At 34.2% G+C, this 13,251-nt stretch overlaps 1 protein-coding gene across 1 annotated transcript; it reads left to right on the forward strand.

Moving 5' to 3' along the window:
- The first annotated feature begins 5,221 nt into the window (after nt 1-5,221).
- Nucleotides 5,222-11,923, forward strand: LOC131845003 (calphotin-like). The gene is made up of 4 exons (XM_059194014.1): nt 5,222-5,319; nt 5,508-6,321; nt 10,490-10,563; nt 11,175-11,923. Exons 1-4 carry the CDS (start codon nt 5,308-5,310, stop codon nt 11,865-11,867), a joined length of 1,593 nt encoding a protein of 530 aa, XP_059049997.1. The 5' UTR covers nt 5,222-5,307; the 3' UTR covers nt 11,868-11,923.
- The last annotated feature ends 1,328 nt before the right edge of the window (nt 11,924-13,251 follow it).

Here is a 13,251-nt window from a genome sequence, read left to right on the forward strand (position 1 = left end):
TCTCTGTTCTTTTATACATATAAGTTAGATATCCACACGCCTTTAGAACTCGAAAACAATAGTGACACTTCAGCTATGTTGTCGGCTCTCGGCTGATAGCGAGATAAGGCCACAGTTGACCCTGATCGTCATTCCGACATTTCCAAAATGTCACACGATCAGTAATGTTGCATGTTTCGGTCAGCAATTGTTAATAATGTCCCATTCATCAGTCTGCCATTGTATTTCCCAACAATATTAGAACGGGTTTGGATTAGTCAATCGACTTCAAAAAGGGAAAGTATTAGTACTTGCATTGTTTTTGTGTGTATCTTACTCGGTATCTTCTCTAATGGATTGTATTTCAGTGTTAGTCCCTTACTTATTAAATTTGTAAACTTATTTGGCCAAGAAGCCGTACCTATATGAAATTATATTTACATTGAAAGCCTATACCTATATCTACTGGGTTTTTAAACCAGAATAATAGCTATACCGTATTAACAAATTTTTGTTTAGTTTCGTACCTTTTAATTTCTAGCTAAGTGTGGTATCAATATGACCAATGATGGTACCGCTAATAATTATATTTAGTCTAGCAGTAGGAAGCTAAAAGGAAAAGAAATGATTAGTCGTAACTATTTACGTAGCTATATAGGTATTATGGATATGTTTACAGATAGTAGATAAGTGCAGTAGAAATAGATTTAAAAAAACTGAAGGATTCAGACTGCATTGTAACAATCTTGTCGATTCTTCAACTCAGCATCGTAATTAGTCAACGGTGTTGCTGCGCGATTGCAATTCTAATTGAATTCGCCTAATCACAACTCTATTTGTGTTATAATTTAGTGGTTAAATAAAGGTAACTACCGTGAAGGCGTCGAAATCCTAGATAAGAGAATATTACATAGTCCAAATAAAGTCAAACCAAGAACGACTATATCTAATTCCTAGGTACCTAAGCATAATAACAAATGATTATAATAGTTGTAATGATCATGTGAAAATTTAATGTTTATTATCGTTTAAAAAAATTGACAATGCCTCTCTAGATCTGGATAAAAAACATAAAGGGATACTATAATTATGACAATATTATTATTATTATGCAAACACAACATTAGACTATCTACCGCTAAAGGTCGCCAGAATCCAGGTATGGTACATAATTTTAGTACTGTAGATATTTGATATAATTCCATTCGATTTTTTTATGTACATATAGTACATAAAAAAATCGAATGGTTAAATTTTGTAAGCACTCAAGTTTATTGAGGAGCTCCTTAGTCACGTTTAAGAAGTAAACGTCGGCATAATCGAGAACGGGAATTAAAATTGATTGTGCGAGCATAAATACTGATAGGGAGAAAATATTGAAGACACTTGAGAGAGTGATATGTAAAATGTACCCGTCTACTGATTTCATTAACATGTGATGTCCATGACATTATGTCATCTAAGATAAGCCCCAAGTTTTTTATTTTGTCAGTATACGCCAACTGAACACCCTCTCATACATATGTGGGGGTACCTACTGTCAATCCAACCTGCTCCGCAGCCTGCTATTATCAACAATTATAACTTGGGATTTGTTAGGATTTACAAAAAGACCGAAAGACTTAGCCCATGATTGGATTGCTAAGATTTTTTAAGTTTCGGTGTATCGTCCTCATTATTTGATACGGGTGACGAGACATTGATTTTTGTGGAAGAATTTCGACAGCTTCGATTGTCTAGGGTTTAACACACTGCTTTAATTCCGATTGTCGCGGGTTTTATTATTTGTGTTGCTTTGGGTGTTTAGGTACCTATACAAGATGTGTATTTTAAAAAAATCTAAGTATATATCACTTGTCTAATACTCATAACACAAATTCGGCTTGGCTTGGGACTCGGTGGGGCTGTGCGAATTGTATGGGGATATAATTGTTGTTATATGAATGTGAATTAGTCACTCAAATATTAATGAATGGGAGGATCTAGAGAAGACAACAAGAAAGCGAGACCAAAAACTGCAAAGCTTACCTTTGTAATTAATTGATCATACACTGAATAGGCATCTACAATTCTACATTCACCATCCGGCTGCACATTCGCAGTCGCTCTTAGTTGAATTATTCTAGGATATTTTGAAATGTGAATCAATACAAAAAATAAAATGAACACTTATTCATTTGGTTAAAATAATGAAAAACAGGATTTTAAAATATATCCGCACGTGCGTATAATAGACGTATACTTACGTAACATTGAAAAAATTAAACTCCGTATTAGGTAGCTTGATACTCATATCGAACCCGACGATGTAAATAAATATCAAGGTAGCATTTCGCTTCACTTTTTTTATTGCAGGGATTTATGGTCAACGACCGTAAGGTCAAACAGTTTAGTAAAGTTCCACTGTATGCACTTACTACGAATACGCAGGTAATTAATTATTCATTATAATTAAGTATTTGCATATTTATAATTTTAAGAAAGCAGACTTCATTCCGATAATAGTATGAAGCCGCACAAATACTTCAGCTTCAATCACTGATATAATAAACTATAAAATTAGAATAAGTGTTAATAAGTATTGGGCAAAACTACTTATTGATTATTTTTAAGCTTGTAGAGGTACTAAATATAGGTTCTCGATTTCGTCCATTTACTCATAACTTTATAAGTTTTGTATATATTGACATAATGTAATATATAGTATTATACAGTCAATGTTTTTTTTTAATCCTGATAGTAGAATGGTGCTCTCGCCTGCGCTAACGGTTTACGCTGGCGGGATAACAGTGGAGAATCCCAATATGAGCATGAGGTTTGTTCAGTTAGCCCATAGTGGCAAATTCGTGGAATATATCACGATGGTTTTCAGGGGAACCGCGTGGAGGTCAACCTTACTCAGTACATCGGTAACAATAGGGTTATTAGTCCATATTACTAAATACATCTCCCCCTACGAGTAGGTATATAGTCTATGTTAGTCTGAGGTAATGTACCTTTCACGTGAATGATATCTCAATTTATTGAAGTGACTGATTCTTTCTCTCTTTCTTTGTATATATTTAGTATGAGTAGGTATAGATATAAAGAAGTAGGTACTTATATAAAGCCAGGTATATGTATGTAGATAGTAATAATTTCGATTCTTCACCCTATCCTCTTTAAATTATTTTCCGTTCAATTAAAAAATAGTACCTAATATCAGTTTAAAATATGAATAACACCAATTAAGGATTTTAATATAATCATTCAGGTTGATTGAAAAATGTTGCGTGAATTTTATTCTACAGATAAAAATTTGCCATTTAATCACAATATTGCCCAGAGGAAGGATTTTGTTATCGATGATAAAATTAACGCAGTAGGTACTTGATTAAGTATTCACCTTGAAGAGTGTTATTTGCAATATGTATGACAGTAATATCTATTGAGAGACATAACTTTTGTATTGTTGGAAATATATATTTTAATGGTCCCATACAAATTTTGTTACTATACCTCATATTTATATTGTCTAATATATGTAATATTAGTATACATTACTAGTATATATTACTTGTTTTTAAATCTATCTCTTAATTAATCTTGACTTTAAAACTTCATAGCCAATTTTAAAATATTTTGCCTATACCTACGTATTTTAAATTATCAACGTTACAGGCAGTTACCGCGGTATACCGAGACTCAGTTGTATGAAGTTTTTTATATAGTATAGTGCCAACGAATAATTTATAAATCAGCGTAGATATTTTTTGTAATTAAGTACTTACATTATATACTATTGAATTTATTTTAGATCTCTGAATTTACATCCGGTAAGCGATTTTGACCTTCGTGATTAATACGTTATTCAAAATTCGATCTGCTTCACTAAAATCATGAACTGACATGATTAAATTTATATGAATTTATATATTTGTATGATTACAATTTGTGAATAGACCAGGTAGCAGGTTGGACCACGGAAGGTAGAGCGTAGCTCGTGGGTTGTAGTGTGAAGTCCTGATCGCGATAGCATGAGACTGGTGATGATGGTATGATTGTATAAGACCTGTGCAAAATAAAGAAATTACATGCACTGAGTAAACAGAGTCATTAATTATCACTCTGTGCCCATTTCACATTTGCACATTTAATTGTCCTCCCATGCATTTTTATGTTAGGGACAAAAATGTGCTCTAAAATTCTCCGTGAGTGCAGTCTTGCAAAATGGGTTCTATGCGCCATAGTGGTTTGTTCCTGTATATTATTTGATGTCTATAAGACCAATAAAAGTTCTTTTTATTAGTATTTTTCCTAGATTGTTACTATTATAAAAACTGAATTATATCTTTTTTCGTACAAGAATACAATCTTCGTAGGTACTAAACTAAAAAATGGCCGCATTACCTAATCGTAGACCGCAGTATATGTAATGTTTATTATCCTTTGAATAATGATGGGCCAACCCGAGCTGTAGAGGCAGAGTTATTTCACCAGTCTAGAAATAGAAAAGGATAATTTGTCAGTACCTAATACCACAGATAACATAATATTACTTACTTACAGTTATATATTCGGTACCTATTTATTCGTTTTTGGAAAGTACTTCGTTACACTTGTATTATGTATTACTGTACTATGACTGAATCTAAGTAGGACTTGAATGCTTGCTATACCTTATCTAGTCATTGAGGGTAACAATATAGATCCTTTTGATATTGAGCGGTCACTATAAAGCCCTCGAACATTTGCAACACATAGGAGCGGCAGAGATACCTATGTAAATAACTAAGTAGAATATTCTCTAGGCTTTGGGTTATATATATAATTAGGCAATATTACAACCTTACTACCTATCATAAATAAGAGAATATATAGTCTACATGAAGTTCCCGAAATTAAATAACGAAAGCACTTACCCAAATAAATAATATATGTTTGTTATAGTGTTTCATCATCTCCAGTATACTCTAACTATTAGTATTATTGACTTAACATCGTCACTTATCGACGTCTTTAATACTACACAATAGCTTTAATGTCACAAACAAACATTATGAACGGTAAACATCGATACTCGATCTGTAGATCTAATTATTATTTAATTTTATGCTCAAGGCTTGTGCGCCCTATACTAAGTCGTCATATGTAATAGCAAGTGGAACAAATAAAATTGAAAGGCTATCTCTGACTCAGAGGCGTAGGCTACTCGAACATTATAATGTACAACCACTAGCTCACCTTGGCAATGAAAGTGAAATGGACAATATAGACGGCACTTACTCGATATAAAAACCAGAGCATTACTTGTCGAATTATTCAGTTGCCAACTTTAGCAGCATCAACATGTACGCCAAGGTGTGTTCCAGACTTAAATTTCAAGTGCATCCGCTTCCAATATATCGTTTATTCCCAAAATTTTCCTAGTAATTGCTGTTTTTATTATTTTATAATACATATTCATAATTATCTTTCTGATATTACCCAATACCGATAAATAATAGTGATAGGTTTGCATAAGCTATAATGTCTTTTCTTTCTTTTAGCTGATCGTCGCTCTGTGCGCTGTGGGCGTTGCCCGTGCTGGTGGTCTCTTGGGAGCTGCCCCTCTGGCATATGCCAGCCCAGCCATCGCCGCCCCCGCTGTAGTAACCAAGACCATTGCTCCAGCTGTGTCCTCCTATTCTTCATACTCCACCCAGACAGCTCATGGATCTCCCGTTGCTGCTTACGCCGCTGCCCCAATTGTAGCTAAGGCCTATGCTGCTCCCGCAGTAGCTGCCTACGCCGCTCCTGCTGTAGCGACTTACGCCGCTGCTCCCGTCGTCACAAAGACCATCGCGCCTGCTGTTTCTTCGGTGTCCTCTTACTCTACCCACACCGCTCACGGTTCTCCCATCGCGACCTACGCCGCCGCTCCCGTGGTCGCTAAGAGCTACGCCGCTCCCGCCGTGGCTGCCTACGCTGCACCAGCCGTCGCTGCGTACTCTGCACCAGCCGTCGCTGCGTACTCTGCACCCGCCGTCGCTGCGTACTCTGCACCCGCCGTTGCTGCGTACTCCGCTCCCATCGTGACCAAGACCATCGCCCCCGCTGTATCTTCTGTCTCCTCTTACTCGACCCACACCGCACACGCATCTCCCGTAGCGACCTATGCCGCTGCCCCCGTGGCCACATACGCTGCGGCCCCCGTCGTTGCTAAGACCATCTCTAGCTACGCCGCGCCAGCAGTAGCTGCCTACGCCGCGCCCGCTGTCGCCTCTTATGCCGCGGCCGCCCCAGTCCTGAAATCAGCTATCGCGTACTCCGCCGCCCCCGCTGTTTCACATATCGCGTACAGTGGTAACGGTGCTAACTATGGTTGGTAAACTGAATCTCCTATCTTATTTGTAAATAGACCGTTATAAAAATTAAACGAATTGCCATATACTTTGATTATTTTGATTTGACTCCTTGTGTCCTGTACCTGAATATATAAATAGCAATAACAGCTAGTTATCTATAATCTCATATTTCAATGGGAAAATAAATAACACATAAATCTATGAACACCACAAATACATGAATAAGGAAAATTCTTATTTAGAACAAATCGCCTATTACAGCTATTTTAATAGCAAAACATTATTGTTTCAAATTAATTTGAAACTGAAACGATTACATTATTGTAATTGTTTCATCATTAATTTGATAACAATAATCAAGTATAAATCAATATCTTTAAGATCACTACCTTCTGCCTCTTGAGAAATGTAGGGAAATCGCGGATATTACATATCTAATGAGAGTAGCCTCTAGTGCTGTTGACTGCTCTAATCTCCTGAGTAAATTATCAATTAACGTACCACGAACATCAACAAAGCATAATCCTCTTCTATTTGTTCCCCTAGTGTCATCGAATAATAAACAAAATTAATTTATTTGGCGAGCTAGCAACAATTTTAATAAACTATCTAAACAGTAAATTTGGATCTATTATCTTATAATATTAAATCAGCGAGATACCAACTGAGTTTAGTTACAGTTAAGCCCTCTTTGACTAAGAAATAATTAAATATTTATTGAAGAATATATCTATATTTTATATAAGTTCATTTTAAAGTTAGGAATAGAACTGCTTACAAAGTACACTCTTTTACTAACTTTATAATTTAGATTTGTGTTGATTTAACATGTGTAAAGTTAGCCTTGGTTTTCTTTTAATGAATATACATAAATGTCTGCATTATATTGCAAATACATATCTGAATATATATATATATATATATATATACACATATCTAAATATATATATACCTATTGTTCATTCCTCGCAAAGGGAATATAAATCCGCCATTTTACACTTTCACTTTTTTGTTAAATAGCTTGGATGTTTAGATTATAATGTGCTAAACAGCATCGCTTCTTCGCATCGGTAGATTTTACAAATAAAAATCTGATTTTGAAAGAAATGTATCTGTAATATGGAATGATGTCTTATACATGGAGTAGTTTTGTTCAAAATCTATAACAATTTAAAAATTTTGTGAAAATAAATTTCTAACAGACATGATTGTCTGATTGATCAGTACCCAGTTCCTTGTAACCAGAATAAAGAAATTTAATTACTATAGAAAACGGTTATGGTTGTAATGGGTATTTCAGTTTTATTTACGAATGAGCAAGACTTGATATGAATCGAGACCTTATTCATACGCACGTTTCCTGTTTGTCAAAAGAATCCAATTGGCGTTGTCGACAATTCAAGGTAATAATTAAATTAAACGTAATTTCATTCAATTGCTCTCGATATCATGATAAAATATTATTTAAGATCATAATTTGATATTACTTCTTATTATTCGCTAAATTATGACATAATTATTAACTTTGACGGCCTCGGTAGTCCGGTAGCACATCACTTTAGGTAAATGAGTTTGATTCTCGCAATACCATTTGTATTCATGAGTATGTTGGTATTGGTCTGTGAGTTTTACCATTACTTGATACTTGGGACACTTTGCAACTATAGGTACAACTAGATATTATAAAGAGTTAGTACAAACTAACTAACATACAATGTTTGTTTTTTCGGGGTAATTCCAGGATATGCAGATAGGATTTTAAAATTTCTTTCACTGTTAGTAACGTATATTATCGGCGAATGCTATATGCTTTATAACATCACGCTACAACCTATGATAGCGGAGCAGTAATGAAAAATGAACGAAACATATTCATGACATGTATGACGGAATTGTACTGTAAGTCTGTTACAATAGATCTATATAGATCTATGTTCAATATTTTCATTATAACCTTTTTGGACCCGTGTGCGGGTTGCTAGTTATATAACAAAAAATACATTCTGAAAAGCCCGGAACATTACACACAACTTCTTTATAAACTTATATACGCAGTATATAAGTTTGTAGACCCAATTCAGGTAAACTGTAATATAATGGACTACGCATTAGTTTGTTTAATAATAGCACGATTCATATTTTAAGTGTAAATCATCATAGCTCAGTAGTTTAATATCTCTACTTATCCAGACTAATATTATAAATTATACTTAGACATTAAAAATGGATAAACTCAAAAAATACTAAACAGAGTTTAATGCTGTTGCCACTATTTGAAAAAGGCTATTTTTATGTTAATATATTTAACTGGGAAGCCATAAAAAGGTCGTGAATTACCCAAAAAAATTTGTATCGCTTTTTATTTCTGTTTTACTTAACGGTGATAAAGACATTCACAACAAACCATATCAATATTAGAGACGGCGGTATAACTTTGGCTAGAATGTAGTGTTCAAAATATTTGTCATAACCTGTATTTCGTCCAGGACATCGACAATTGACAATCTGATTGTTATGGGCTTATTTTCATAAGTATAGTATAATAATTGTGAATATATAATATATTATATAATTCCCATACAAATAATGACCAAAAGAAATGACCTCGACAAGATTAGTCATTGATCGTAGCTGAACTACTTTTAGTATGTATTTTATTAAGGTATAGGTATATGTATAATTTTAATCTAGACTAAGATTGCTAATGTTTTGAGATTTGCTCGTAATTAATGCCAGAGGCAAATAAAAAAGTATACCATGGAGCAAAGACCTCCATGAGTGTTCTAATGACTTTTTATAACTTTGCAGACTAGAACATAATAAAGATTAATTTTGTACACATTGCACAGTTACATTTTAAAGTCAATTGGATTTTCTTGAGATATTTCTGAATATTTTTATGCTTCACTATGCAGATAAAAATCGTAATGCCACCTCCTTTCCATTACACCTCTTACAAAAATAACTTCACAGAATTGAATGTCAACGTCGCCGCGTCGTTAATATAAATTATGTATATGCACTAATAGACTGTACAGTTTATAAACAGTAACTCTTACACAATTTATTAATCAATAATACATTATATAGTTTATGAATAAACATGCAGGTTTATAGCTAGACGTATATGTTTTGTTTTTTTGGAACAAGCATTCTTTGTTATTTCTAATGAAATCCGACTATCAGTGAAAACCTCCTCGGTTTTCACATCCGGGATAGTGATGGGTTTTTGATTATTCGTTTAGACAATATAGACAAGATAATTTACACGTTACTTTACTATCATTTTGTCAAGATTAGTAATCATAACTATTATTCCTTAATTAGATTTTGCCCTTTTGTTTGAAAGATGCAAATGTCTTTAATGCTGAGGTTAATAAATGAGTAATTAGTCAGCACAGTTTAGACTTTGCTATAGTGTTCTAATTATTAATTGATCTGATTCAATACACATGCGAAATGCGGATTAGATCGTAATTGAATGACAATTCGGAGGAGTAGGAAAATATATGATAAACATGTTGCTGTGCTTTAGAATTATATTTAGGCCTCAAGGAAGACAGTAATTACAAATGATAGCCACGGATAAAATTAAAAGTATGCACATTGTTTTTCATGTAATATTTTGTAATAGAATGTAGAAGAAAAGGGTAACAGTTAATTTAAAAAATTACAATATAATTACAAAATTGCATTAAATGAGCAATTAATAAGTGTTACTGTGATGTATTTAGTAATCCTAGACAGCTCTTACGATAACTAACTAACAGTCTTACCGTCACTAAGATGTAGTATGTGACATGTAATCTAGATATATTTTAATTTCATCACGACACGATGGTTGAAAGAGTTAATATTTTACTCCAGAGTGAGTACCTTCCGACGTCCTTTGTTCACTATGTGGTAACTTTTAAAACTATGCATGACAAATCTTTGTGACCAATTCTCCAATTTAAATACGTACATATTACTTTTTTATCATTATATTTGTCAATATAAATAGATAAATAACATTCAGTTGTGACTGCGACAACTGTATAGTATTAATTAAATTTAGTAATAAAAATTCATCATGCATCAAAGTTGATTGATTGTCACTATTCTAGATCCACTTAACCACCTCTATATTCATGGACTTATAAGTATTTTGAAAGTGAAATGTTAAATGCATACGGCATCTATTTGATATAAAAACAGCAGTATTGCAATCTTTAATTATTCAGTTGCCAACTTTAGAAGCATCAACATGTACGCTAAGGTGTGTTTCAGGAGTGTTTTTAAAAAGTATAATCTACATTGTGATAAAAAATATGGGAGATATTATTAATAAAATAATATATTATAAAGTGAATGTTTATTAATATTAAATACTACATCTAGTGTCTGTGTGAAAAGTAAATCTAATAATTTTGTTATCGGACTTGGAATGGCAAACAAAGCATTGTAGTAATAGCCCATCTGATGACAAGTTATGGTCGCAATAGTGCTAAACTACATTTTAGGAATTTTTAAGGACAAATATATAATATATTAGTAATCTTAATGCTTAGATTTTGTACAAAATTATCCTCTTACTTATTCTATATCTGCTACAGCTTGCTTTGTAGCCTGTGTTTCAGTTGAAGGGTGAGAAATTATAGTGAAATTACAGGTTACAGATTGATGACATTTTAGTTCTCTGGAATGGCAATACATAAAGGGTACTGCGGGTACCACATGATAACCTGATGCCCGTGGTGTAGTTCATATAAGTATATAGGTCACGGTTACAACTTACTATCTACCGCCAGTTGGTTTGGCATTTAAAATTACGTAAAAAATGAGTAATTTATATATACATTTTGGTAATAACTTTTTATATATTTACAGCTGATCGTTGCCCTTTGCGCCGTGGGCCTTGCCCGAGCTGGTGGCCTACTAGGAGCGGCCCCTCTAGCATATTCCAGTCCAGCTATCGCCGCCCCTGTGGCGACATACGCAGCTGCTCCCGTCGTTACTAAGACCATTGCCCCCGCTGTATCTTCGGTATCTTCATACTCTACTCAGACCGCTCATGTCTCACCAATTGCGACATACGCCGCCGCTCCTGTGGTAGCTAAGAGCTACGCCTCTCCCGCCGTGGCTGCCTACTCTGCACCAGCGGTCGCTGCGTACTCTGCACCAGCCGTCGCTGCGTACTCTGCACCTGCCGTTGCTGCGTACTCTGCTCCAGCCGTCGCTGCGTACTCTGCTCCTGCCGTCGCCACATACTCCGCCCCCATCGTGACCAAGACCATCGCTCCCGCCGTATCTTCTGTCTCCTCGTACTCAACCCACACCGCTCACGCTTCCCCCGTAGCGACCTACGCCGCTGCCCCCGTGGCCTCTTACGCCGCTGCTCCTGTCTCCTATGCCGCTGCCCCCGTAGCATCTTATGCTGCTGCTCCAGTCGCCTCTTACGCGGCCGCTCCCGTGGTTGCTAAAACGATCTCCGCATATTCCGCTCCCGCCGTCGCGTATTCCTCTGCTCCTGCTGTTGGACCGATCGCTTACAGCGGTTACGGTGCCAATTACGGTTGGTAAACTGAATACGTTATAAATAATAGTCTTATGTAAAATAAATTTATTTCCTGTGATAATTTGCCGTCTTTATTTTTATCCTATATTCATCTAAATTTAGAGCGAATCTATATGTATTATGAAGGTCTACCAGTTGTTGTACAATGTCTGTTCCGTGAATGTCAGGCTACTCTCAGATAAAATATCGTCGTACCTGAATCGAGTAGATATGACTATACTATACTGAGTTGACAAATAAATATAATTAAACAAAGTATGAACAGGAAATCAGTAAATTATTTTTATTTAAAAATTTGAGTACTAAAACAGGTCTCTATATTATGCAGTATGCTTCGTAAGAAAATGTTTTTTTTTAATTTCTCTTTATTATTGTCACTGTAGGTTGTTTTTCGCGTTGAAGTGATCTGAATATTTATTTACTTTCTTAGTTAAGGTATACGACGATATACGATATTTTGGTTACAAAAAAAAATACTAGAGCATTCTCGTTGAATGTGTCAAATCTTGTTAATTATAATTATTTTTGAACGGTTTTTGTAACCTTAATAAATATTATAATTTATTCAAGCATTTACTGCAAATGACTGTCAAAAATAAATTCTAGAAATGGATAATTTGGGTTAAATTATTTATTCTCACCGTCTTTTACTCTATTTCTATTCCACTTTTAAATAAAATAAAACCTAAGATTTAATTAGTACTGCCAATTAATTGTATGTTTATCAATAACTTTAAAAAGACAAATTTTGCAAAATTTGAAAACAGGTATGGATTTTAAAATACCTACATTCCCTGGGATTTTATGCTTTTCATACGTGTCCATCGAGTGACTGTGAGCGCAACATGAAATAGTGGATTAACAAAAATATAAATATGTAGAAATGTATAGAACAATTACTGAAAATCTGTAATAAGATAGAGTGAAGATGATATTCTTAAGATTCTATCTTAAGAATATACACATATCATCATACAGTAATTCACAGTGTCAATAATATTAGATTTACATATGCATTATTTAACTGAAATTGTTTCGCGTTAGGTAATTAGAAACGTGGCGCGTTGGTACGGTTTGAAAATGATTTAGTTGAAATTCTAAACTTGTAATCTGTTTTATGTATTAATTTTGTTATCTTTTAAATATTTATAAGTCTGTATGTATACCAAGAAATAATTCCATGTGTAAAACAATATAATACAGAAGTCCACTTTTCTTATGAGTAGGTACTTTATTATTGTAAGTCGGCGAATAAATTTTATAAACAGATAGCTTCTTTGAGTACATATTTGGCAGTCACCCAAGTTTTATAGCCTCCAGGATATTCGCCTAGTTTTTTTATGACAAAATATAGCCTATACTATGTTCTATCTTTACCTAATTTTTTAA

Source organism: Achroia grisella, unplaced genomic scaffold (genome assembly GCF_030625045.1).
Source record: "Achroia grisella isolate CSIRO2021 unplaced genomic scaffold, CSIRO_AGI_Agris_v1 utg445, whole genome shotgun sequence".
NCBI lineage: Eukaryota > Metazoa > Arthropoda > Insecta > Lepidoptera > Pyralidae > Achroia > Achroia grisella.